The following is a 27197-nucleotide window of genomic DNA, read 5'->3' on the forward strand; positions in this document are numbered from 1 at the left end:
TTGAAACTTTCCCATCGTCCGCTCCCGGCTCGGCAGGCGCCCCTGTTGCGGTGGCCGCCGCCCGTGTCCCTGCGGTGCTTTGGGCTGGGGTTTCGCCACTGGCTGGTGTAACGCCTTGACTTGGGATCCGCCAGGCGCGACCCCGACACTGTCCTGCAGCCGCGGGGAGGAGGTGGCGGTCCTGTGGTGTTCAGGCAGGGCTGGGCGGTGTTAGGCCCATTCTTGGCAATCGCAAGCTGGTGAAGCTGGTGCTTGCAGGCCAGCAGCCCCGCCCGCCAGGTGGTGGGTACACAGCAGCCCACTGTACCACCGTGGCGGGTTGCTCTGGGAGTGGGGTGGGACCGCCTGCACCTGCAGGGCGTCGTGTTTGCGGTTTCTTTGCCCTTGGTCTTAGGATGCCCAGGGCCGCACTCACACTCTGCTGAGTATCCTGTGCCCGAAAGCCTGGTCAGGAGGGGGCAGAGGGCAGCGGGCAGCGTTGGGCCAGTTGGGGGTGGGGTGGGTGGGGTCGGCCAGGCGGCCGGGCGCCCTCCTGCCCCGCAGCACTGTCCGGCAGGGCGCAGGTCAGGCGGTGTGGCCTGACCTTTGAGGATGTAGACTGGGGCGAAGGCGGGCGGGGTAGCATGGCCGTGTTTTCAGGGTTGTATTCTGTCTCCTTGGGAATTGTAACTGCAAATAAGTTACGTTATTCTAGAACTCCTTAGAACTGAGTTTGCACGGAAGTCAAGTTACATAGCAGAATGGACTTAACATTTAAGACTGTTCTAATGACAGTCTCCAGTGGAATTATTATGTAAGCTGAGGTGACTGTACAACCATTGTAACTGTTAACGTGATGTGTAGTCATTATTTAGAAATACTGGGAGTTGGGCCCAGCACGATAGCGTAGTAGATAAGGTCCTCGCATTGCACGCCCCGGGATCACATATGGGCGCCGGTTCTAATCCCAGAAGCTCCACTTCCCATCCAGCTCCCTGCTTGTGGCCTGGGAAAGCAGTCGAGGACGGCCCAATGCATTGGGATCCTGCACCCGTGTGGGAGACATGGAAGAGGCTCCTGGTTCCCGGCTTCGGATCGGCGCAGTACCGGCTGTTGCGCACACTTGGAGAGTGAATCATTGGACGGAAGATCTTGCTCTGTCTCTCCTCCTCTCTGTATATCTGACTTTGTAATAAAATAAATAAGTCTTAAAAAAAAAAAGAAAGACTGGGAATTGCCTGGTTATTTCAGCTGGAAAGTGTGGGGACGGCACTGTGGCTTAGACAGCTAACCCCAGCCTGTGGTGCTGTCATCCTATATGGGGACTGGTTCTAGTCCCGGCAGCTCCACTTCCCATCCAGCTCCCTGCCTGTGGCCTGGGAAAGCAGTCGAGGACGGCCCAAGCCCTTGGGACCCTGCACCTGCGTGGGAGACAAGGAAGAAGCTCCTGGCTCCTGTCTCTGTATCGGCTCAGCTCTGACTGAAGAGGCCTCTTGGGGAGTGAACCATCAGATGTAATATCTTACTGTTTCTGCTCTCTGTAACTCTGTCTGCCTTTCAGATAAAATCTTTTTTTTTTTAAGGATTTATTTATTTTATTACAAAGTCAGATATACACAGAGGAGGAGAGACAGAGAAGAAAATCTTCCATCCGATGATTCACTCCCCAAGTGAGCCGCAACGGGCCGGTGCGCGCCAATCTGAAGCCGGGAACCTGGAACCTCTTCCGGGTCTCCCACACAGGTGCAGGGTCCCAAAGCTTTGGGCCGTCCTCGACTGCTTTCCCAGGCCACAAGCAGGGAGCTGGATGGGAAGTGGAGCTGCCGGGACTAGAACTGGCGCCCATATGGGATCCCGGCGCATTCAAGGCGAGGACTTTAGCCGCTAGGCCACGCCGCTGGGCCCTCAGATAAAATCTTAAAGGAAAAATAAGAATGTTCTTTCAAATCTAACGTTCTAAAAAACGGTTTATTTCTTTGAGAAACAGAATTATAAAGAGAAAGATCTTCCATCGTCTGATTCACTCCCTAAGTGGTGTGAAGGTCAGAGCTGGACCAGGCTGCAGCCAGGAACCTCTTCCAGGTCTCCCACGCAGGTGCAGGGTCCCAGGGCTTTGGGCCGTCCTCCACTGCTTTCCCAGGCCACAGCAGGGAGCTGGGTGGGGGTGCGGCAGCTGGGACTCACTTGGGTCACCCCCTTCCCACATGCTGGTCTCCTAGTTGGACTGTGACGACACAGGAGGAGGTACCAGCTTCCAGGACGGGGTGCTGTCCCGGAAGCCCTGTCAAGTTGGGTGTCGGTGTGCTGTTGGCTGTGTTGGCCAGCAGCTTCCTTTCTCCCTGATGCTGTGAGCTAACCGCTTGTAGGGGCTCTGGAGCGTTAGGGAGGAGGGGCAGCTGACTGGAGATAGCTTGGAGACTTACTGAGGAAGCTTGAACAACATTTGGAAGTATAGGTAAAAAAAAAAAAAAGGTACAGGTAATAATACTATGTTTAACTTTTTTAGGATTTATTGATTTTTTTTTATTGGAAAGTCAGATATATGGAGAGGGAGACAGAGAGCAAGATCTTCCGTCCCATGATTCACTCCCCAAGCTGCCGCAACAGCCAGAGCTGAGCCGATACAAAGACAGGAGCCAGGAGCTTCTTCCGGGTCTCCCACACGGGTGCAGAATCCCAAGGCTTTGGGCCATCTTCTGCTGCTTTCCCAGGCCACAGCAGGGAGCTGGGTCGAAAGTGGATCAGCCAGGACTGGAACCAGTGCCCATGAGACGCTAGTCCCGCAGGTGGAGGGTTAGCGTGCAATGCTGCTGCGCCGCTCCGTGACTTCCTTGTTGCCATGGCAGTTTTACTGGACAAGGGTCAGCTCAGCTCTCATTGTAGGCTTTGTCTCATTTTTCTGTGATGATGTTTATAATATGGTGGCTTCCTTTGAAGGCCTGAACCTTAATTAAAAGTTGGAGATACTCTGCCTTGCGTGTGGATTTCTTTAGACTGTTTTTCAGTTGCAAATTGAGTGCTGTTTGAGGTAGAGTGTATATGAAAGGCCTTAAAATTTTCACGAGTGAATATAAAAACAGCTGAATGAGGAGACTCAGCACCCTTCACCCTTATTGTGCAGAAACACGCAGTGGTTGTAACTGGTCCTTGAAGTCGCGGCCTCGGGCCTCTGCAGGGGTGTGGATGGGAGTGGGTCCCCATTGGCAGCCCAGGTTTTGGCTTTCCTGGAGGGTCCCCACTCCAGCCCAGGGTTTTGTCTCTCTCCTACTGTTGCCCTTGCTCTTTCTCGGGTCCTCGTTTGTGGGGTTCCCTGAGCGGGACAGAGCCACGGCACACCCTCCTTCATGGGTGTGAGTACCTGGAGCTGTCGTCCTGCGCGCCCTCTTAGTAACGTCAGGGTATGCGTTTTACGTCCGGTCAGGTGCTGTAGTGATGCCTGTGCCCCATATCACACGCCTTGGCTTGTGCCAGCTTTCAGGCAGCAGGTGACAGGTCAAGTTCTTCCACCCACATGGCGGACTGGGTTGAGTTCCTAACTCTGCGTCTGTGTGAGGAGCGTGCGGAGTGTGGGGGTGGTGGGTGTCGGGGTTCCTCTGCTGTGTGTGTGAGGAGCGTGCGGAGTGTGGGGGTGGTGGGTGTCGGGGTTCCTCTGCTGTGTGTGTGAGGAGCGTGCGGAGTGTGGGGGTGGTGGGTGTCGGGGTTCTGCTGTACTCGGAGCTTTCATGAGTCTCTTACCCAGGAGGTTGGATGAGGTTAATAGCTTCCTGTCACTCCTGGGGGTCTTGGCAGTGGGAATTGAGTTTGGCAATCTTGTGGATCCTTTGCTGGATTCAGATCTACCAGGAATTCTGTTTTCTCCCTGCAGATAAATTGGCCATACCAGGAGACAAAGGTCATAGTCTAAACACATGTATTTGGCCAGGGTCTGGACAACTCTGTTGATTGGTAGGTAGTGGTGGCTGTGAAACATTTGAAATGAAAACTTTCCAGGAATGTCGATCTTGGAATAGGAAACTTTGGACTTGTGTATGCTTAGGAAAGAATTAGAAATTCAAAGAGAAATTTGCATGGAACAATTTTTAAAAAGGTTTTTTTTTTTTTTCTTGAAAAGTTAGGTTTATAGAGAGAAGGAGAGACGAGATTGTCCATCTGCTGATTCCCCAAATGGTTACAATGACCGGAGATGAGCCAATTCGAAGCCAGGAGCCAGGAGCCTCCTCTGGGTCTCCCACAGGGTCTCAAGGCCTTAGGCAATCCTTAACTGCTTTCCCAGGCCACAGGCAGGGAGCTGGAAGGGAAGTGGAGCAGCTGGACATGAACTTGTGCCCATGTGGGATCTCAGTGGTTGCAATGTGAGGGTTTAGGCGATCATACGAGTCTGAATTCTGGTTTTGTGGATTTTTATGAGAATGACAGCCTCTCTCCATGGACCAGAGGATGGGGTCCCTGGTACTGGTGCTGTATGAGCTGTGGGGCATGGGTCCCTGGTGCTGGGTGCTGGGTGCTGTGTGAGCTGTGGGGGATGGTCCCTGGTACTGGTGCTGTGTGAGCTGTGGGGCATGGGTCCCTGGTACTGGTGCTGTGTGAGCTGTGGGGCATGGGTCCCTGGTACTGGTGCTGTGTGAGCTGTGGGGCATGGGTCCCTGGTACTGGTGCTGTGTGAGCTGTGGGGCATGGGTCCCTGGTACTGGTGCTGTGTGAGCTGTGGGGCATGGTTCCCTGGTGCTGGGTGCTGTGTGAGCTGTGGGGCATGGGTCCCTGGTACTGGTGCTGTGTGAGCTGTGGGGCATGGTTCCCTGGTGCTGGGTGCTGTGTGAGCTGTGGGGGATGGTCCCTGGTGCTGGGTGCTGTGTGAGCTGTGGGGCATGGTTCCCTGGTACTGCATTCATGGTATCAGAGAACTCTTCACAGTAAAATGAAATTTCAGTGTTGTGACACCTGAGTTTGACCTGAGTTTGACTTGAGTTTGATGTGGAGACAGTTCTGCTCCTGTTCAGTTTTCCGGTGTCTCCCTGTGCTTCGTGCTCGGGCTCAGTGTTTGCCGCCCTGTGCTGGAGTCCAAAGTGCAGCTAGACAGCGGGTCCTGCCCGGCTTGGCAGATGCCCCCAAGGCTGTGGGATTTGCCAGCTCTGATGTGTTACTAGCTCATGAAAGTGCTCTGTGGCCAGCAGGGCCGCTGTGGTAATAGATGAGCTGCCTGCGTGTGTGCTAGGCGTGCTGGGCGGGGGTGTCCAGGTAGGACCCTGCCATGGTGGGACTGACGGTGTGCTGGGCGTGCCGGGCGGGGGTGTCCAGGGAGGACCCTGCCATGGTGGGACTGGCGGTGTGCTGGGCGTGCCGGGCGGGGGTGTCCAGGGAGGACCCTGCCATGGTGGGACTGGCCGTGTGCTGGGCGTGCAGGGCGGGGGCGTCCAAGGAGGATCCTGCCATGGTGGGACTGGCGGTTGCAGACTGGGGCATCAGTCTTCTGTTTCGAGTATTTGTAAACTTGGTTTTCAAAAGTTTGCAGCTCAGCATCCCATATTGTGCCCTCAACTTTCTTGGAGGAAATTCCACGTTAACTAAGTAATAGGGGGTGGTGTTGGCACAGTGATTTGAGCTGTGCCTCAGGACACCTACACCTCAGGGCTCGTGGTTCGAGTCCCGGCTGCCCCATCTCCAATCCAGCTTGCTGCTAATGTTACCTGCGGGGCAGCAGAGGGTCCCTGCCAACCACGGGGAAGACCTGGGTGAATTCTTGGCTCCTGACTTGGCCAAGTGCAGTCCTGGCTGCTGGAGACATGCAGGGAGGCGGGACACGCTGAGGGAGGATCACTTGATCTCTTCCTTCTCTATCACTGTGGTACTCATGTATGCATTTTTTTTAAAAGATTTATTCATTTTTATTACAGCCAGATATACACAGAGGAGGAGAGACAGAGAGGAAGATCTTCCGTCCGATGATTCACTCCCCAAGTGGCCGCAACAGCTGGTGCTATGCCAATCTGAAGCCGGGAGTCAGGAACTTCTTTGCAGGTCCCCCACGCAGGTGCAGGGTCCCAAGGCCTTAGGCCGTCCTCAACTGCTTTCCCAGGCCACAGGCAGGGAGCTGGATGGGAAGTGGAGCTGCTGGGATTAGAACCGGTGCCCATATGGGATCCTGGTGTGTGCAATGCGAGGACCTTACCCATTACGTTATCATGCTGGGCCCTGGGTAAGACCATTGTTTCCACGTTAATACATATATGCTTTTCTGTATCTGGGGCAAGAGGAGAAATAAAGGGAGAAGCCCCACCCAACCTCCCACCCATCCCAGGTCCCCGACGTGGGGCACGCTCCGAGGGTTCTGCTCAAGCAGTTTTGATAGTTCAACAGTTCTGAATTACTGCCAGTCTCTCCGCTCCAAGCATGGTGAAATTTCTTCAGAATCCACTGGCTGACATAGTCTCTTCATGGTTGGGGTTCTGAGATCAGCAGTTCAGTTGGAGGAATCCCCAAAGGAGCTTCGTCTGAGGTGATCCCAGACCTGATTCTTGTGTGTGAATACCAGTACAGGGTCTGGCACAGTCCATCACCCCAATCAGCTTATGCATATGCTGGTGGTTGCAATTGCTGGGTCAGTTCTGCTTCCAGCCCTGTCTTTGTGGTATTTATTTTTAAGATTTACTTTTAAAAATGTATTTATTTGAAAGGCAGAGTTACAGAGAAGAGGGAGAGATAGAGAAAGATCTTGGTTCACTTCCCGAATGTCTGCAGCAGCTGGAGCTGCGCCAATCTGAAGCCAGGAGCCAGGAGCCTCTTCTGGGTCTCCCATGCAGTGCACAGTCCCAAGGACTTGAGCCATCCTCTGCTTTCCCAGGCCATCAGCAGGGAGCTGGATGGGAAGTGGAGCTGCCGGGACATGAACTGGCGCCCATATGGGATCCCGGCACATTCAAGGTGAGGACTTTAGCCACTAGGCCACCGCGCCAGGCCCTATAATTCTTAAATATTCATTTATTACTTGAAAAGCACAATGGCAAGGCTGGAATGGAGGTACAGCAGGCTGATCCAGTCGAGGACGGCCTAAGACCTTGGGACCCTGCACCCGCGTGGGAGACCTGGAAGAAGTTCCTGGCTCCTGGCTCTGGATTGGCTCAGCTCCGGCTGTTGCGCTCACTTGGGGAGTGAATCATCGGACAGAAGATCTTGCTCTGTCTCTCCTCCTCTCTGTATATCTGACTTTGAAATAAAAATAAATCAATCTTTAAAAAAAGAATTATAAAACATGATGCTATATGTGAAAATGTTTTTGTTCTTTGTTGAAGTGCCTTGAATTTTTCATGATAGTGATCTTTTTGTGTCATCGGCACTAATGAAAATGTTGATGGTGTTTCCTGTTTAAACAAAATTATTTTGTTGCGAGAAGTTGGTTGAGGAGTTGAGGGTGTAGCAGGTGTCGCCCTGAGCGCAGTGCTGTTTCATCTTTACACTGCCTCCCGTAAAGGTTATGTTTTTAGGGAAATTCCAGAAATCTGGCATCTGTTTGCGTGTGGTTGAGCGTATATCCCCAGAAGATGAGGTTACGTAGCCATGGTAACATCGTGACATTGAGGAAAAATCATTCATTACTTCCTCAGTATCCCCAGTTGTTCCGGTCATTGCTGGAGTGTTTGGGGAATGGCCTGCTGTCCAGCCGTGGACGCCTGCGCGTGACGTTCGAGGTGTGGCTGTTGCCGACTCGGGCCCCCAGCAGCCTGTTGCCAGCCCCCTTGTCCGCAGGTCACCAGCTGAAGACAGATCCTGGTCCCACTCTGTGTCCAGCCTTTGTTGTTGTTTAAAGGTTTATTCCTTTGTTTGAAAGTCAGGGGGAGAGGTGCCATCCCATGCCCAGACACGCACCTGGCGCACTTGGTGTCTGGTCTGCATTTCGTAGGCAGTAAGCTGCCTGAGGGTTAAGCTCGCGTGGGGAAGGTACCGCCTCCTGTGGCAGTGAGGCCCAGCCAAGGGACTGGCCGCAGGGGTGGTGGGGCAGACAGCATGACCCCACAGTTGGAGGAGGCGGAGCGCCAGCAGCGACCAGAGAATGGTGCAGGGTTACTTAGCAGGGTGGGTTCCTGGCCATGAGATGGGCACCTAAGCGGGCGAGGTTGCCAGGGCCAGGTGAAAGGTGTGAGCCTAGGCGGGTGGCATTGCCTCTGCCAGCCCTCTGGAGTGGACGATGGTGGTGACTCTGCTTTCCACATGGTATCCTAAGCGTTTTACTAACTTAGTGAGTTTTTAAGAAGGTAAAGCTGACCCTGCATGTCTGAGAGGGCCGCCTTCCTTGGCTGTGCCCCGCTGCTGTGGCCGTGGGGCCCAGTGTGGCTCTTGGAGGTGCAGGTCTGGCCCCAGAGCCCGTTTCCCGGAGCAGTCGTGGCCCGCCGCCCTTCCTGCTGTACACAGGTGCAGTCACGGGCTGGGCTGCCTTTTCTGAATATTAGACTTGGAAGACCCAGGCCGTGGGTTCTGGGCGTCGCTCGCTGCAGTTGAAGGGCAGCCCTGCCAGCTCACCACTGTCCTGGGATTCAGCCTGTGGAAAAACAGCCTGTCCTTCCTGTTTGTTAATCTGGTTATTTTGGGTTCTGTGAGCTGAGGATAAAAGGCGCAGGAAGATGTCTGGGTCGTCCCTGTGTTTCCTTTGTGCTGGCGTGGTTGAGTTGGTGAGGAGCCCAGAGCCGCGGGGCCCCTTTACCTTTAACAAGCTTTCAGTGTCCGCGAGGGAGGCTGCTCCATCCCGGACTGCTCTCCTCAGGGCCAGCCTCTCGGTGGGTTCTCCGGCCCGAGGTGGGCCTGGGCAGCAGGTCGGCAGGCAGGGCGTGCCGCCCATGTTTTGTGGGGGAGGGAGGAGTGCCTGTGTGGGAACAGCCTGCTCTCTGCCCAGGAGCCCTGGAGTCCTGGAGCTGCTGGGGGTCTGCATGGTCCCCTCTGCTGGCCACTGGGGATGCAGCCAGTGTTTCTAGCCTGGATGTCCATCTGGTTTGGGGCCAGATTCTAGAATGTTCCTGCGGTTTTGGTAGAAGCAGTTTTTTTCCTTCCACAGCGAGCACTAATATTACTAGTTGTAGTGTAAGCTTGGAGGGATTTCCCGCGGGAGATAAGTTGCCATAAGCTTGTCCACTTTACCCGCTCCTGCCCTGGGACACTGGTGACAGATGCTGTGTGTGGGGTGTATGGGTCACAAAGCCAGCTCTGGGCAGTTGTTAGAAACAAGGGTAAAATGGCTTGTGGCAGGGCCCGGCGGCGTGGCCTAGCGGCTAAGGTCCTCGCCTTGAAAGCCCCGGGATCCCATATGGGCACCGGTTCTAATCCCGGCAGCTCCACTTCCCATCCAGCTTCCTGCTTGTGGCCTGGGAAAGCAGTCGAGGACAGCCCAATGCATTGGGACCCTGCACCCGCGTGGGAGACCTGGAAGAGGTTCCTGGTTCCCGGCATCGGATTGGCGCGTACCGGCCCGTTGCGGCTCACTTGGGGAGTGAATCATCGGACGGAAGATCTTCCTCTCTGTCTCTCCTCCTCTGTGTATATCTGGCTGTAATAAAATGAATAAATCTAAAAAAAAAATGGCTTGTGGCAGCTTAAGTAGATTCTAAGGATTTCAGGGATGTATGCTAGAATTAAAAATGAAGAAACTTGTTTTTTTTTTGTTAACTAGTGTTTTCCATTTGAATGAGTTTCAAGATCAGGACCTGGTGCTTGCACCGAGCTAGGAGCCCATTTGGAATGTGTGGCTGGGGCAGGTGGGGCACAGGTTCTTGCTGTGCGGCTTGGGAGCCCCTGGTCCAGGACGAAGACCTGGTGCCACCGCGGGTCCCTGGCAGCAGGTGAACACAGCCAGGCTTCCCTGGGGTGCCGGCGCTCAGACCAAACACTTGGCAATGCAGTGGAGTTCCCAAGGCGAGGCAGCCTTTCTGGCTGCGTGTCCTTGCGTCATGGCAAGGGTGTCGCCATCACCTGAGCGGGCCAGCCCCTCCGTGACCAGCCATCTTTCTGCCTGCTCGAGGCCTCACTTAGGGTCTGCGTTCAGACGTGTCAGTTTTCGGGTGGACCTTGCAGTGCCTCTCGGTATTTACACACTGCCTCCTCCAGCACACAGACCTCCGTGACCACTGTCTCTGCTGCCCAGCCCCTGGCAGCCCCCTGGCAGCCGCCCCTGGCAGCCCCAATTTCCTCTTGGTTTCTGAATTGGCGATTGGGGAGGTTTCGTATAAATGGAACCATGTAGTATGTGATGTGAGCTTCTGTGCTTGGCGCTTTTCTGTTTGTTTGTTTGTTTACTTTCATCTACTTGAAAGAAACACACCTCTCATCTGCTGATTGACTTTCCAAATGCTGTAACAGCCAGGGCTAGCCGGGCCAAGGTCAGGGACCTGGGACTCAAGTCTGCTGCAAGGTGGCAGGAACCGGGTGCCCCTCCATATGAGGTCAGATCAGAAACAGGTGAGTTGCAGACCCTGGACTTCTGTCTGGCTGTGGGTGTCCCAAGCGTGTCTCAACCACTGTGTCACACACACCGCACACCAGGAGCTTCATTCACGTGTCCCCTGTGGTGCTGGGGCTCTCCTGCCCTGCTTTCGCAGGAGCATTGGCAGGGGGCTCGTTGGAAGTGGAGCACCTGGCCTGTACGGCTGCAGAGCTGTCAGGCCTTGCTGTCCGCTCTCAGTCTGAGCAGATTTTTGTTCAAGGCCACAATGTAAACTCTGCTCCTTCCCTCCCCAGGTCCAGGCCTCGCCTGCCCCTGTCCAGTAACTGCCCGGCTTTTGACGATCGTGTCCCAGGCTTTGATCCAGGATCCCCAGGTGTGGCCAGCTGTCTTCCTTGGTCTGCTCGCACCACAGCCCAGCCTCACCTCCATCTCTCCCCGCCCATGGGCTAGGGAAGGAAGGAGTGCAGGGGCCCAAGCACTCAGACGGTCCAGTGCTGCTTTCTCAGCGTCAGCAGGGAGCTGGAGGGGTGGCTGAGCAGCTGAGACCTGAGCCAGTGCTCATGTGCGCTGTGGCTTAGCAGGGCTGGGAGGTCACTCCAGATGAGTTCCTAGGGAGTGCTTCTGCTGTTCCTGATTCCACCTTGAAAACCACGGCTTCATTTCTGTGTAGTTTTTTTTTCCTTTGCCAGACATCCCTGGTTAGCTAGGAGGGAGGGGAGTCAGACCTTGCAGCTGAGCAGAAAGGAGCCACGGAAGAAGGGTGCTGTGCAACCGAATCTTGCTTGCCATGGAGTGCTCACTGCTCTGCGTGCACGGCCCCTCTAAAGCTGCAGGGACTGCTGTTGGGCGGTCACTATGAAGGTGCGCTGGGCCGTGTGTGGCTCAGGGTGTACACACTGTCCTGGTGAGGGCTCTCAACAGGAGGACAGGTCACTTTGAGTGATGTGGCAGTGGGCCAGAGGACACTGAGTCATGATGAGTTCACCCAAGTGAAAATGAGCCGACAAAAGATGCCAGGGTGTGTGATGGCGCTGGGGTAGGCCAGGTGGTACGGCATGGGCCAGGTGATGTGCGCTGGGCTGGGTGGTGCTGGGCTGGACCTGGTGATGCTGGTGGGCCTGGTGGTACAGGCTGGGCTGGGTGGTGCGGACTGGGCCGGCTAGTGCCAGCTGGACCAGGGGGCCTGGTGGTGCGGGCTGGGTGAGGTGGTGCGGGCTGGACCAGATGGGCCTGGTGGTGCGGGCTGGGTGAGGTGGTGCGGGCTGGACCAGATGGGCCTGGTGGTGCGGGCTGGGTGAGGTGGTGCCGGCTGGACCAGGTGGGCCTGGTGGTGTGGGCTGGCTGGTGCTGGCTGGACCAGGGGGCCTGGTGGTGCGGGCTGGGTGAGGTGGTGCCGGCTGGACCAGATGGGCCTGGTGGTGCGGGCTGGGTGAGGTGGTGCCGGCTGGACCAGGGGGCCTGGTGGTGCGGGCTGGGTGAGGTGGTGCCGGCTGGACCAGGGGGCCTGGTGGTGCGGGCTGGGTGAGGTGGTGCCGGCTGACCTTACTGTGACTTGGCTCGCATTCTCACCGCCCAGCTGGCTTTCCCTGAATCACTTGCCCAGAGCTTCCCTCTGTCCTCCAGAGCCTTAAATGACTGAATTGACATTCAGTGCCCTGGTGGCTGGTCTGCGCGGGAGAATTCGCCTTAGACCTTCATCCGGGCTTCTCGAAGGCTCCTCCCTCCCTTGGAGGTAGGCGCCTGTCATTTTTACAGAGATGTGCAACTTGAACTGGTGCTTCGCAGCTTTCGTGATGAGGCTGTGCTGTCCGAGTGTCAGTTTGGGGTGGGACTTCAGACTCTCCATATGGTGTGGGTGTGCCACATGTGCCATGTTGGAGACCAGCCTGACCCGTAGCTGCCCTCTGTCCTGTCCCTGTGTGTCGTGCTTGGGTAGGGCTGTGCTGGCATCCTGGCCGCTGTCCTGGCCAAGCTCTGGTCCTGGCATCCTGGCCGCTGTCCTGGCCAAGCTCTGGTCCTGCATCCTGGCCGCTGTCCTGGCCAAGCTCTGGTCCTGGCATCCTGGCCGCTGTCCTGGCCAAGCTCTGGTCCTGCATCCTGGCCGCTGTCCTGGCCAAGCTCTGGTCCTGCATCCTTGGGCCCTGCCTCCTGATGTTCCTGCTTTCTTGATTCAAAACACCATGGAGGGCCCGGCGGCATGGCCTAGCGGCTAAAGTCCTCGCCTTGAACGCCCTGGGATCCAATATGGGCACCGGTTCTAATCCCGGCAGCTCCACTTCCCATCCAGCTCCCTGCTTGTGGCCTGGGAAAGCAGTCGAGGATGATCCAACGCTTTGGGACCCTGCGCCCGTGTGGGAGACCTGGAAGAGGTTCCTGGTTCCCGGCATCGGATCGGTGCGCACTGGCCCGTTGCGGCTCACTTGGGGAGTGAATCATTGGACGTAAGATCTTCCTCTCTGTCTCTGCTCCTCTCTGTGTATCTGACTTTGTAATATGGAGAGGGCCTGGTGCAATAGTGTCGTGGTTAAGGTCCTCTCCTTCCATGTGCCAGGATCCCATATGGTTGCCAGTTCTAATCCTGGCGGCCCCACTTCCCATCCAGCTCCCTGCTTGTGGCCTGGGAAGGCAGTCAAGGACGGCCCAAAGCCTTGGGACCCTGTACCAGTGTGGGAGACCCAGAAGAGCTCCTGGTTCCTGGCTTCTGATTGGTTCAGCTCCAGCCGTTGCAGTCACTTGGGGGGTGAACCATCGGACGGATGACCTGGTCAGTCTGAAGCTAAGAGCCCTGGTCCAGCACACGCATGCCAGGGACCCAAGCACTTGGTCTGTCCTGCATGGCTTTCCCAGATACCTTAGCAGGAAGCTAGACCGGAAGTGGAGTAGCCGGGACTTGAACCGGCCCTCTGGTCTGGGATGCTGGCATCGCACTTTGTGACTTAGCTCCAAGTCAGTTTTGCTCTCTGCTCTCTTGGCCTCGCAGCGGTCACCGGCTGCTCTAATCCCTCCCCGGGAGGCCTGCTCAGAAGCACCTCCAGCAACAGGTGCCTCCCTTAGGGCCCAGGTGGGCACCACCTGTGTTTCAGTGGGCTCTCAGTGTGTGGCAGCAAATAACCTTTTACAAGGATATCTGGGGACCGTTATGATAACCTGTCGCCTCCTCGCTTTGCACATGCTGGGATCCCATATGGGCACCAGTTCTAGTCCCATCCAGCTCCCTGCTTGTGGCCTGGGAAAGCAGTGGAGGACGGCCGAAAGCATTCGGACCCCGCACCCACGTGGGAGACCTGAAGAGGTTCCTGGCTCCTGGTTTCTAATTGGTTCAGCTCTGACTATTGTGTCCACTTGGGGAGTGAACCAGTGATGGAAGATCTCGTCTCTCCTCCTCTCTGTAAATCTGACTTTCAAATAATAATAGGAAAAAAAAAAAACCTCTGCTAGAGGCCTGGGTTGGGTGCCCAGCCCCCTTGGGAGGCCCAGGCCGGGTGCCTGGTCCCCTCTGTTGTAGGCACTGGGGAGATTTCCGTCTCTCAAATGAATGAATAGATGGATAAATAATTACTTTTAAAAATCCAAGAAAACCAAGATGTGCTCCATGAGCAGATAACACATGTAGACAATGAACAGGGTGTGATTATGTCCATTCCCAGGGCTGGCCCTGGGCACCAGGCAGCAGCGGACTGCCTCAGAGGGACAGGCCTGGAATGTCCTCCTGAGAGTTAACTAGGAGAGCTGTGGAATGCAGTGTGTGACTCTGGGAAACAGGAAGGAAGCTGTGTTTACTGGACACCGGATTTAAAGTGTTGGTTACGCCTTGGCTGACGGTGGGCCCCGTGGGAGTTGGAGCGCTTCTGGGGAGACCCCCTCTGCAGGAATATGGGGTGCTTACTTGGTGATGTTAGCATGAGGTGAGGGGCTCCAGTAGATGTCCGTCTAGATTCTGGGTCAGGGTTTCCTGTGCCCTGGACTCCAGTTTAGTCTCGTTTCTAAGGGTTCAGGGCTTCTGTTCCCGCCCCAAGTGTCTGTGTTGCTCCTGTGGTTGTCACGTGAGCAGTGAACGTGGTGATTGGACCTCAGTGCTGCTGGACGTGGGCTGGTGTGTGCTGGACGTGGACTAGTGTGTGCTGGACGTGGGCTGGTGTGTGCTGGATGTGGACTAGTGTGTGCTGGACGTGGGCTGGTGTGTGCTGGACGTGGGCTGGTGTGTGCTGGTGTGTGCTGGACGTGTGCTGGATGTGGACTGCTGTGAACTGGTGTGTGCTGGACATGGGCTGGTGTGGGCTGGTGTACTGGTGTGTGCTGGACGTGGACTGGTGTGTGCTGGACGTGGGCTGGACGTGGACTGGTGTGTGCTGGACATGGACTAGTGTGTGCTGGACGTGGACTGGTGTGGGCTGGACGTGAACTGGTGTGTGCTGGATATGGACTGGTGTGTGCTGGACGTGGACTGGTGTGGACTTGTGTGTGCTGGATGTGGACTGGACGTGGACTGGTGTGTGCTGGACGTGGACTAGTGTGGACTGGTGTGTGCTGGACGTGTGCTGGTGAGTGCTGGTGTGTGCTGGATGTGGGCTGGTGTGTGCTGGATGTGGGCTGGTGTGTGCTGGACGTGGACTGGTGTGTGCTGGACGTGGACTGGTGTGGACTGGTGTGTGCTGGACGTGTGCTGGTGAGTGCTGGTGTGTGCTGGATGTGGGCTGGTGTGTGCTGGATGTGGGCTGGTGTGTGCTGGTGTGTGCTGGATGTGGGCTGGTGTGTGCTGGTGTGTGCTGGACTTGGACTGGTGTGTGCTGGTGTGCTGGACGTGTGCTGGTGTGTGCTGGTGTGTGCTGGACGTGGACTGGTGTGTGCTGGTGTGTGCTGGACGTGTGCTGGTGTGTGCTGGACGTGGACTTGACGTGGACTGGTGTGTGCTGGACGTGGGCTGGACGTGGACTGGTGTGTGTTGGACGTGGGCTGGTGTGTGCTGGTGTGTGCTGGACATGGACTGGTGTGTGCTGGTGTGTGCTGGACGTGGACTGGACGTGGACTGGTGTGTGCTAGACGTGGACTGGACGTGGGCTGGTGTGTGCTGGACGTGTGCTGGTATGTGCTGGAGGTGGACTGGTGTGTGCTGGTGTGTGCTGGACGTGGACTAGTGTGTGCTGGTGTGTGCTGGACATGGACTGGTGTGTGCTGGACGTGGGCTGGTGAGTGCTGGTGTGTGCTGGACGTGGGCTGGTGAGTGCTGGTGTGTGCTGGACGTGGACTGGTGTGTGCTGGTGTGTGCTGGACGTGGACTGGTGTGTGCTGGACGTGGACTAGTGTGTGCTGGTGTGTGCTGGTGAGTGCTGGTGTGTGCTGGACGTGGGCTGGTGTGGGCTGGTGTGTGCTGGACGTGGACTAGTGTGTGCTAGACGTGGGCTGGTGAGTGCTGGTGTGTGCTGGACGTGGACTGGTGTGTGCTGGTGTGTGCTGGACGTGGACTGGTGTGTGCTGGACGTGGGCTGGTGAGTGCTGGTGTGTGCTGGACGTGGACTGGTGTGTGCTGGTGTGTGCTGGACGTGGACTGGTGTGTGCTGGACGTGGGCTGGTGAGTGCTGGTATGTGCTGGACGTGGACTGGTGTGTGCTGGACGTGGGCTGGTGAGTGCTGGATGTGTGCTGGACGTGGACTGGTGAGTGCTGGATGTGGGCTGGTGAGTGCTGGACGTGGACTGGTGTGTGCTGGACGTGGGCTGGTGAGTGCTGGTATGTGCTGGACGTGGACTGGTGTGTGCTGGACGTGGGCTGGTGAGTGCTGGTGTGTGCTGGACGTGGACTGGTGAGTGCTGGATGTGGGCTGGTGAGTGCTGGACGTGGACTGGTGTGTGCTGGACGTGGACTGGTGTGTGCTGGACGTGGACTAGTGTGGACTGGTGTGTGCTGGACGTGGACTGGTGAGTGCTGGATGTGGGCTGGTGAGTGCTGGACGTGGACTGGTGTGTGCTGGTGTGTGCTGGACGTGGACTGGTGTGTGCTGGACGTGGGCTGGTGAGTGCTGGTGTGTGCTGGACGTGGACTGGTGTGTGCTGGTGTGTGCTGGACGTGGACTGGTGTGTGCTGGACGTGGGCTGGTGAGTGCTGGTATGTGCTGGACGTGGACTGGTGTGTGCTGGACGTGGGCTGGTGAGTGCTGGTGTGTGCTGGACGTGGACTGGTGAGTGCTGGATGTGGGCTGGTGAGTGCTGGACGTGGACTGGACGTGGACTGGTGAGTGCTGGATGTGGGCTGGTGAGTGCTGGACGTGGACTGGTGTGTGCTGGACGTGGACTGGTGTGTGCTGGACGTGGACTAGTGTGGACTGGTGTGTGCTGGACGTGGACTGGTGAGTGCTGGATGTGGGCTGGTGAGTGCTGGACGTGGACTGGTGTGTGCTGGTGTGTGCTGGACGTGGACTGGTGTGTGCTGGACGTGGGCTGGTGAGTGCTGGTGTGTGCTGGACGTGGACTGGTGTGTGCTGGTGTGTGCTGGACGTGGACTGGTGTGTGCTGGACGTGGGCTGGTGAGTGCTGGTATGTGCTGGACGTGGACTGGTGTGTGCTGGACGTGGGCTGGTGAGTGCTGGTGTGTGCTGGACGTGGACTGGTGAGTGCTGGATGTGGGCTGGTGAGTGCTGGACGTGGACTGGTGTGTGCTGGACGTGGGCTGGTGAGTGCTGGTATGTGCTGGACGTGGACTGGTGTGTGCTGGACGTGGGCTGGTGAGTGCTGGTGTGTGCTGGACGTGGACTGGTGAGTGCTGGATGTGGGCTGGTGAGTGCTAGACGTGGACTGGTGTGTGCTGGACGTGGACTGGTGTGTGCATGCAGTGAACGTGAAGCAGTTTGCTCCTCAGTGCAGTGAGAGCTCTGGACTTTTTTTTTTTTTTAAGATTTATTTATTTATTTTTTTATTGGAGAGAGGAGGAGAGACAGAGAGGAAGATCTTCCATCCAATGATTTACTCCTCAAGTGAGTGCAACGGCCAGTACTGCGCCAATCCAAAGCCAGGAGCCAGGAGCGTCCTCCAGGTCTCCCACACGGGTGCAGGGTCCCAAAGCTTTGGGCCGTCCTCAACTGCTTTCCCAGGCCACAAGCAGGGAGCTGGATGGGAAGTGGAGCTGCCGGGATTAGAACTGGCACCCATATGGGATCCCGGCCGTTCAAGGCGAGGACTTTAGCCGCTAGGCCATGCCGCTGGGCCCTGAGCTTTGGACTTCTTCCACCTCCTGCAGCCTGATGGCTGCTGGTTGTCTCTGGCTGTGCGCGGCCTGAGCCGTGTCTGTTGGTGCCTTGGCCTGCTCTGTCTGCATCCGCTCTCCCGTGCAGAAAGCATTGGTAGTGTTGCATCCTCCGTGCATTTATGAAGTTCCCGTGTCCCCAAAGGCACCCTGTAGGGTGTGGGTCACCCTGCAACACACCCTGCAGGGGCAGGAGAGCCCTGTGGAAGCAGCCTCAGGTTTCCCTAAGGACGCCTGCTGCTGTCACCAGCACTGGGGTGCTGTCTTTACCACATGCGTGTGCCGTGCTGGCAGGAGGAGCTGAGAGTTGGCTGGCCTGGCACCGTGGCCCCCGAGGGCACCCGAGGCCTGTTTCTTTCTCACACTTTGGCACTGTGTGAATAGGTTTGTGCTGGAGATTGTGTAGTAATGCGCTGGTTCTGTCAGACATTGCATTGTAATGGAGACTTCAGAAAGTTCATAGAAAAATGAAACTTGGAGAGTAAGCTATTGGGGCTAAAGCAGTGGCTCATGTGGCGAATCTTTCATCTCCAAGTGCTGGCTCCCATAAGACACTGGTTCGTGTCCCAGCAGCTCCTCTTCCCTTCCAGTTCCCTGCCTGTGGCCTGGGGAAGCAGTCGAGGATGGCCCAAAGCCTTGGGACCTTGCACCCATGTGGGAGACCCGGAAGAGGCTCCTGGTTCCTGGCTTTGGGTGGTTTCAGCTCTGGCCATCGTTGGCCATTTAGGGAGGGAACCAGCTGATGGAAGATTTTTTTCTCTCCTTTTCTCTGTTGAATCTGCCTCCACCTGTGGGTCTCCCATGAACGTTTGACACCCTTACATGACTTCCTCGATGGTGCTGTGTGAGCACCTGAGCACGCGCTTGGCACGTGAGTGGCCCAGTGCCTTTCTGCCTTGTGCTGCTGATGGAGGTGTTAATCTTGCTGTTTGTCCTTTTTCTTCTGTAGCTAAGCCGTTCACACAGCTGCTGAAGGAGATGCAGCTCCATCGAGACGACTTCGAGATCATTAAAGTGATCGGAAGAGGCGCCTTCGGAGAGGTGAGCGATCGGGCTGCTCTGAACGAGGGTACTTGGCGTTCCCTGGAGCACACGTGCAGGGTCAGCAAGGGTGTCGTGTAGCCTGTGAGAGGGCCGCTGTGCTCCCGGGGGGCCTGCCTGGACCCCCCTCGCACCCCCCAGTGCTGTACTTTGTGTGCGCCCTGGGGCGGGTGCCACTGACTGGGGAAGGCTGGGCACCAGGCCACAGTGCCAGCCCTGCTGCCAAGGGCTGCCAGTGGGCCATGCATCTGTGTTCCTGATGTGCAGGGCCTCGTACGTTGCTGCTTGACTCTGAAGTAGCTCATGTGTGAATACTGAGGAAGCCAGGTTGGAAGCTGCCTTGGTCCGTAAATGGGGAGAGGTGCCCGCCGGGCTGCTTTACCTGCAGGTCTGCCTGGGTTCCACGAGGAGACAAGGCTCCTGTGAAAGTAGCTCTGCAGGTCCGGAGCGATAGCGTCGTGGTTAAAGTCCTCGCCTTGAACGCCCCGGGATCCCATATGGTTGCCGTTTCTAATCCCGGCAGCCCCTCTTCCCACCCAGCTCCCTGCCTGTGGCCTGGGAAAGCAGTCGAGGATGGTCCAAAGCCTTGGAACCCTACACCTGTGTGGGAGACCTGGAAGAAGTTCCTGGCTCCTGGCTTTGGAAAGGCGCAGCTCCAGCCATTGCGGTCACTTGAGGAGTGAACCATTGGACAGAAGATCTTCCTCTTTGTATATCCACCTTTCCAATAAAAATAAATAAATCTAAAAAAAAAACCAAACAAACCACGAAAACAGCCCTGGCTCCCCTGATGGTGGCTCTGCTCTCAGACTAGACCCCTCCCTACAGTCCCGTATCTATCTTTTAAGATTTGTTTTGTTTATTGAAAGAAAGAGAGCAAGCAATACAGAGGGAGTGCAGCTTCCACCCACTGGCTCAGGACTGAATGGCTGCAGGGCACAGGCTGGGCCAGGCTGGAGCCAGCAACCAGGAGCTTCTTTAGGTCTGCCATGTGGGTGCAGGAGCCCAGGCGTCTGGGCCGTCTTCCACTGCTTTGCCAGGCCATTAGCAGGATGGGAAGTGGAGCAGCCGGGACTAGAACTAACACTTTCAGGGGATTGTGGCATCGCAGGCTGCAGCCCAGCCCGCTGCTCCACAGTGCTGGCCCCGTGTCTCTCTACCTGTGCCTTGGTCTTCTCTGGCCCAGCCTGTCTCTGTTCCTCCCATCTGTGAGCACTGTCCACATGACTGTCGCAGGCGGGCAGCAGGAGGACAGCAGCTCCTGCCAGGCCTGGCCCAGCTCCCCCTGCAGTCTTGACTCCGCAGCCAGATTCAGTTTGCTGTGGGCTGGGTTGGGACAGAAAACTGTTAGGATTTTTTTAGCTATTGAGATGTAGTTAGATGATGCGCCTGAGCTTGCAGGCGCTTGTCCTGCGTGAGCGGCACTCCGGTCAGTGGATTGTCCCTGTTCCCTCCAGTCCCTTCGGAGGCCCTGCCTGCAGCCAGGCAGCGGGTCAGGATCAGGTGCAACGACCTTCTTGGGCTTGGTTGCTTACTCGGTGGTGGCGTCGGGCATGCATGTCTTATCAGGGAACAGCAGGGAAAACAGTGGTCACGTGATGCCTGCTCCGTCCAGGGTGTGTGCTGGCAGCTTGACCTCCTTGTACCAGGATTCCACCGGGGGCCCAGCCAGGCCTTCACGTGGCAGTGGGAGGAGGGGGCGTGCCAGGGTCGGGAAGGCTATAGGAGGAGCTGAGTGAGCCTAGCTCCCCCTGAAGCTGGCGTGGTGCCGCCTGCCCCTGCATCTCATTGGAGTGCCACTTGCTGCGTAGAGTCTGACTGCTCAGGCAACGTGCCTGGAAGAGCAGTGGAACATGGCCCATGTGGGAGATCTCCAGCAAGCTCTGGGCTCCTGGCTTCCGTCCGTTCTAGCTCTTACCGTTGTGGCCATTCGGGAGCGAACCAATGGATGGATGGTTAATCTCTGCCTCTCAGATGAAAACAAGAAGAAGGCTCTTACCTCAAAACCACATCTCGCACAGAGAGGCGGGCAGGTTTGTGGACTTGTGTTCAGACCAGGCTCCGGACCCGGCAGGTGCAGGGCTCGGGTGCTCAGCACACCCTCCCTTCTTCCGGGTCCTGGACAGCCGAGTCCTGGAGCCTCCCTCATGTCCCTTGTGCCCCTGTGTGTGCTGGCCTCATGCCCCAGGTGCCCTGGCCCCCGCAGGCACAGCTCGGGCTGGCCTAGGAACCTGAGAGCTGGGTCCAGCTCCTGCACCCCAACGGGGCTGCACTGAATCCTACAGTTGACTGAGGCCCCAGCCAGCCTTGGCCTGCACTATCTGCTGTTCCCTGAGTCACTGGAGGACAGGAGCACCCTTTGGAAGCAAAGTCAGATGGACGGAATGCCGGGAATGCAGGAATAGGACGGTTCAGAGAGTGCCCTCTGATCCTTTGTTAACACGTCATCTGTGTTATCCGTGCGCTCCTTGCCCTGCCTCTCCTGCTGTGAGTGTGGGATGTGCCCATGGGAAGCCAGGCCCTCTGCCCCAGACACTTGAGTGCCTGTGTCCTCCTTGGGACCACAGGTCGTACTGTCACGCTGGAAACCAAGGCGTACTTGAGCGTGGTGGCTCATCACCACATGGCATGCCTACATCCCATGTGCAGTGCCGGCGCGGGTCCTGGCCACTCTGCTGCCGCCCCGGTTCCCTGCTCAGCACATGCCACCCAATGTGGGAGACTCCCATGGAGTTCTAGGCTTCTTCAGCTTGTCCTGGCTGTTGGGGTTGTTTGCAGATTGAACCAGTGCATGGAAGATGTCTGTCTGTCTGTCTGTCTCTCTCCTATTAAAATGATTTGGGGCAGGAAAAGCGCTCTGGTATAACACAAGGTTTTCTGCAAGTTTATTCATCTTAAGTTGTTTCATGATGCAACAAACCTTTTTTTTTTTTTTAAAGATCGATTTTTATTACAAAGTCAGATATACAGAGAGAGGAGGAGAGACAGAGAGGAAGATCTTCTGTCCGATGATTCACTCCCCAAGTGAGCCGCAACGGGCCAGTGCGCACCGATCCGATGCCGGGAACCTGGAACCTCTTCCGGGTCTCCCACACGGGTGCAGGGTCCCAAGGCTTTGGGCCGTCCTCGACTGCTTTCCCAGGCCACAGGCAGGGAATCCTGGGCGTGCAAACACTCCTTTATTATTTATTAAAGAATGTTTTGGGAAGATTTATATTATTCATCTGAAAGGCAGAGTTGGGTGATGGGCACCGGGGAGTGATGAATCTTCCAAGTGCTGGTTCACTCCCCGATGGCTGTCACAGCCAGGAGCCAGGGGCGTCATCTGGGTTCCTCTCTTAGGTGTCGGGGGCTGAAGCACGCTGGGTCGTCTTCTGCTTTCCTAGGTGTGTTTGCAGGGAGCTTCTGGGACACACAGGGGCCCACAGGGGCCGCCAGCTTCTCTGTCAGGACTGTTCTAAGTGAGTGGCTGACCCCTAGGGTCACACGGCCGTCTGGTGGAGCAGACATCATTGTGGATTTCCATTCACAGTTCCTCAGAGACTGAAGGTCCGGAGGTGGCCTGTGGCTGGCAGGCCATGTGCTGGGCTGCCAGAGTTGGGAGCGGAGTGGCCAGGTGACCGGCACAGCAGTGTTCAGACATCGGTCGTGTTCTGAATCCGTTTTGGAATTGTGGAAACTGAGTCACGAAAGTGAAGTTTGCCAAGTTATGCCCTGGAGCCCACATAATTAGTCAGTACCCCTGTGGAGAGAAGGTTCCAGATGCAGGAGCTGGCAGGACAAGGCTGGCTGGAGAGCAAGAGCCAGAGGGAGTCATTGCTGATGGTGGGTTGGGGGTGCAACTTGCAGCCAGGGGTCCCTTAGGGACTTGGGAGCTTTATTTTTTCTCTCAGTGGGTCTCTCCAACACGTCCCAGGCAGAGCGCAGTGGCCCCCTGTGCACGCTGCCCGCCACGGAGTGCCACGGGGGCCTCTTGAACTGAGCCATGGCACTCCTGTGGCGTGTGAGCACAGCCAGGTTGTGACACAGCAGGATGAGTGTTGGTCCCTGCAGCACACTCCTTCCGCATCAGCTCCTTCCCGCTCTAAGCGTGTGAGCCTGTGTCCGTTCACTTCCGGGTGGACTCCTGTTTGTGCTGTAGGTCGCCGTTGTCAAGATGAAGAGCACCGAACGGATTTACGCCATGAAGATCCTCAACAAGTGGGAGATGCTGAAGAGGGCCGAGGTGAGCAGCAGGGCCGGGAGCTCGTGGGGTTGGGGGCCGCAGGCCGTGCCCACCTGCTGGAGCCCCTGCCACCCACGGGGCAGACCCAGACTGTGCACCAGGCTCCTGGTTCGGCCTGGCTCAGCCCCTGTTGTGGACATTTAGGGGGCCTCTCTCCTACTGTCTCTGCCTTTCTAAGGATGAGGAGAAACAGGATTTTGTAAAGTGAGAGGAAAGTTGCACTGGAGCCCAGCAGGGCAGCAGGTCGTCTGTTGCAGGCCCCATCTCCCGGCGGCCTCCCTCCTCGTCCGGCTTAGTGCTCCAACCTTCTGCTTGGTGAGCGTGTCCCCAAGGGACCCGGCCAGCTCTCTGTCCCCTGAGGTCAGCGCTGCTGAGTGTGCACAAGGGCCTTTCTTCCCCCACTTCAGGAAGTGAGGTGGAAGGTGCTGGAAAAACAGACTGACACTGCCCCGTGGCTCCCTTCCTTCCTCTCCCCTCCCTCCCTCCCTCCCTTCCTCTCCCCTCCCCAGCCTCCACCCGTCCCCTCATCGCCCCCCTCATTGCCCCAGCCTCTCCCCTCCTCTCCCAAACTCCCACCTCTCCCCTCTCCTTGAAGCCCTCACCCTCCCTTCCCCTCTGCTCCCCAGCTTCCACCCTCGCTTCCCCGCCTCATCCTCACCCCAGCCTGCTGTTGCCTCCCACTGCCTGACCTGTCCCTGTGTTCCCTCTGTGTATTCCTTGGGGTCCACGCAGAGGCAGCCCTGGGCTGGGTGCCAGGCGGTGATCCCTGGCACTGGCGTGGGACATGGGCTGTCCAGCCCTGGGCTGGGTGCCAGGCGGTGATCCCTGGCACTGGCGTGGGACATGGGCTGTCCAGCCCTGGGCTGGGTGCCAGGCGGTGATCCCTGGCACTGGCGTGGGACATGGGCTGTCCAGCACTGGGCTGGGTGCCTGGCCCCGGGGAGATCGCATTCATCCCTTCGGTCATTAAGAATGTGTGTATGTACAGGTTGCCTGTCTGTTGTTAGTGCACTTGTGTGCCCTGGTGCCAGGCTGCCATGCAGGCTGGCGTCCCCACCAGGTGTGTGCACGGCGTTTCTTGGGGGTACAGTACTCCCACCCCGGGCGTCTTCAGCTCTGAGACCAGACCCGTGGGAACGGCCTGTCCCTTGGTGTCTGTGTGTCCCTCCCCATCACAGAATGTGCCCAATTAGGACACATCTGCCTCAAAGTTGCAGAGCGAAGAAGGGGTTAGAGAGGGGCTGGTGAGAGCCAGTGAAACCCTGGTCTCCAGCTTTGTTACTGAGTTTCAAATATAAGAAGGAGTTTGTGTCTTTTTACATTGTGTGCTCAGCACAGAGGACACTTTGAATTAAGACAGAGGCCTGGTCAGTTTTCAGTGGAGCTGCCAGTTTGTTGGGGCCAGGCTGAAGAAGGCTTGTTCCTCACCCAGGTGTGCCTAGCCATCCCCAGGCCTTGGCCCTGCCATTCCTGTGGTGGGATGGTTGTGGGATTCCTAACCAGGGATGTGTGTGTGAAACAGACTCGGTGGGCAGCTGCAGGGGCAGGCTGGATGCAGCCTGGGGGCAGTCAGGCTCTGCCCATGGGATGCCCTCCCGGGGCCCCCACCGACTGTTGCCTGCCTTGCAGACGGCTTGCTTCCGGGAAGAGCGTGACGTGCTGGTGAACGGTGACTGCCAGTGGATCACCACGCTGCACTACGCCTTTCAGGACGAGAACTACCTGGTATGTTCCGGGCCTGGGGCAGGCGGGCCGAGGGCCGGTGCGCTGCTCTGAGTGGTGGCTGGAGAAGGACTCCCTCAGAGACCTGGGCAGGGCCATGAGGGCGGGCTGTGGGCCCTTGGGGGAGGCGTGAGTGGGGTGGGACAGTCGTGGGGGCAGGGCCATGACAGAGTGGGCTGGGAGCCTTGGGGGTCCGTGTGACCTGCTTGCTGGTTTCTGATATTCGGATAAATGTTTCCTACCTGGAGTTGAGCAGGACGGCTGTGGTGCGTGGTCCCTCAGCTTGGGGAAGCCTCAGTGAGCTCCCATGCAACCTGCAGACCTCAAGACAGGCTGCCCTTCCAGGTCCTGTGACCCAGGTTGAGAGATTCCAGATTACAAGTTCCTGTCATCTGCTTGTTCTGTTGAGCCCCCCCCCCCCAAAGATTTGTTATTTTGAGGGCCTGGCACAATGGCTCCATTGGCTAATCCTCACCTTGCAAGTGTCAGGATCCCACATGGGCACCAGTTTGTGTGCCAGCGGCCCCACTTCCCATCCAGCTCCCTGCCTGTGGCCTGGGAAAGCAGTTGAGCATGGCCCAAAGCCTTGGGACCCTTTTTCCCCAGGTGGGAAACCTGGAGGGAGCTCCTGGTTCCTGGCTTTGGATCTGCTCAGCTCCGGCCGTTGTGGCCGTTTGGGGAGTGAACCAGCCGGTGGAAGATCTTTGTCTCTGTCTTTCTCTGTACATCTGCCTTTCCAGTAAAAAGAAATCTTGAACAAGCAAAGATTTGTTATTTTGAAAGAGTTCCAAAGAAAGGAAAAGTGTCTGCTCCTTGACTCCCAGGTGGCTGCACAGGCCAGCACCAGGAGCCTCACCTGCGCCCCCCTGTGGATGCAGCGCCCAAGACACGTGGACTGTCCCCGCTGCTTTTCCCAGGTCATTACTGGGGAACTCTATCAGAAGTGGAGTTGTCAGAATATGAGCTGGTCCACGCAGTATGTCGGTGTTGCAGGTGGTGCCTTCACCTGCCACACGACAGTGCCAGCCCCAGAGCCAGGCCTGCTTTTGGGCTGATGTTGCATTTTTGATCTGCGTATATGTCAAGTTAAGTGTGGGAGTTGAAGCTCAGTGGAGAAGCAGCTTGAGATGAAGATGAAGACAGCTCTGTTGCTGGGTTCTGAGTGCTGTGGCAGCACCTGTGGACCTGGCCGGCTCAGACTTGGGGCAGCAGGCGCAGCCAGGGCCGGTCACTGTGGGGCCGCCGGCAGCCGCCAGGGCCCACAGGCTCCGCTCTCCCTGGCGGCTGACTTCCTGGCTCCGCGTGCTTCCAGTGCCAAGGAGAACCTTGCCTTGGGTTTGCTCTGGGGTCAGAGGAGGTGCTGTGGTATGCTCCTTGTTGATTTGAATTACAAAGCCTGGAGCTGGTGCTGTGGTGTAGTACGTGCAGTCGCTGCCTGTCATGCTGGCATCCTCTGCGAGCAGTTCAAGTCCTGGCTGCTCCACTTCCCACTCAGCAGATAACCCAAGTGCTTGAGTCACTGCACCCGCTTGGGAGACTGACGGGAACTTCTGTCTGTGGCCCGGGCCTGGCCCATTGTGGCCTTTTGGGCAATGAGCCAGTGGATGAGGGATCTCTCTTTGCTTCTCTCTCCCTCTCTCTAACTATGCCTTTCAAATAAATAAATCTTGAAAAAAAGAAAAAAGAAGAAGCTCTGAATGGGGGCTTCAAATGGGGGCACATTTTTAATTTTTTGTTTCTAAAAATATTTTCATTCAGTAGTCAACAGGTAGTTCTATAGAGAGCAAAGGGAGGGGAAGAACTGATATCTTTTCTGAAATTGTTTCTTTATTCTTGACAATCTTTACACGGTTAATTAGGGCACAAAGGTTCAAGGGCTACAGAAAAGTGGGTAAGACTGTTATTTCCACATTCTCTTTTTTTCTGTATCTGGGGTAAAGGGGGAGGTAAAGGGAGAAGCCCCACCAGCCTCCCACCCACCCCAGGTCCCCGATCTGGGGCACGCTCCCAGGGTCTTGCTCAAGTGGTTTTGATAGTTGAACAGTTCTGAATTGCTGCCAGTCTCCCCAGAATCCACTTGCGTTTGTAGTTTTCTAGGTGGACAGGGAGGCATGGGGCACAGCTTGGTGGGTGCTTGAGCCAGCCCTGCCGCTCCTCTGCGGCCCGTGGTTTTGGCTGTCCCCTGTGCTCCCTCACACACAAGCTCTCACCACTGCCTGCACCACTGTGGTTCCAGGATCTGTCCCTTGTCAGCCCTTGGCCAAGCTCACTGCCGGCCACGGTCGCTGCTGCCTCTAAGACTGCCAAGTGTCCACGTGTTCACACTGCCTGTGGCCCTTCTGCCTTTGTGTGCATTGCAGCTTGCTGCCCTTCAGACCTAGCCAGGACACCCAGCAGGTGCCCCTTGCTGGGCCACTGCCCAACCTTGCTGTCTTGCTCTCCAGTCTGCTCCACCAACTGAGCCCCGAGGAGCAGTCCAGGCCAAGTCACTGGCAGCGGTGCAGCAGTAAGCAAGCGACCCGCTGGACAGACTGGGCCCAACTGCCATGCGTGGGAGAAACTGAAACTTGGA

General features: G+C 56.9%; 1 protein-coding gene across 2 annotated transcripts in view; it reads left to right on the top strand.

Moving 5' to 3' along the window:
* Positions 1-27197, top strand: part of CDC42BPB (CDC42 binding protein kinase beta) — a 65665-nt gene that overhangs the window by 898 nt on the left and 37570 nt on the right. For both annotated transcript variants that reach the window (XM_058655462.1, XM_058655464.1), the window contains exons 2-4: positions 18587-18678; positions 22820-22903; positions 24533-24628. In XM_058655462.1, coding sequence (XP_058511445.1) covers positions 18587-18678; positions 22820-22903; positions 24533-24628 — 272 coding nt within the window. The remainder of the gene's footprint in view (positions 1-18586; positions 18679-22819; positions 22904-24532; positions 24629-27197) is intronic.

Source organism: Ochotona princeps, chromosome 26, assembly GCF_030435755.1.
Source record: "Ochotona princeps isolate mOchPri1 chromosome 26, mOchPri1.hap1, whole genome shotgun sequence".
Taxonomy (NCBI): Eukaryota; Metazoa; Chordata; class Mammalia; order Lagomorpha; family Ochotonidae; genus Ochotona; species Ochotona princeps.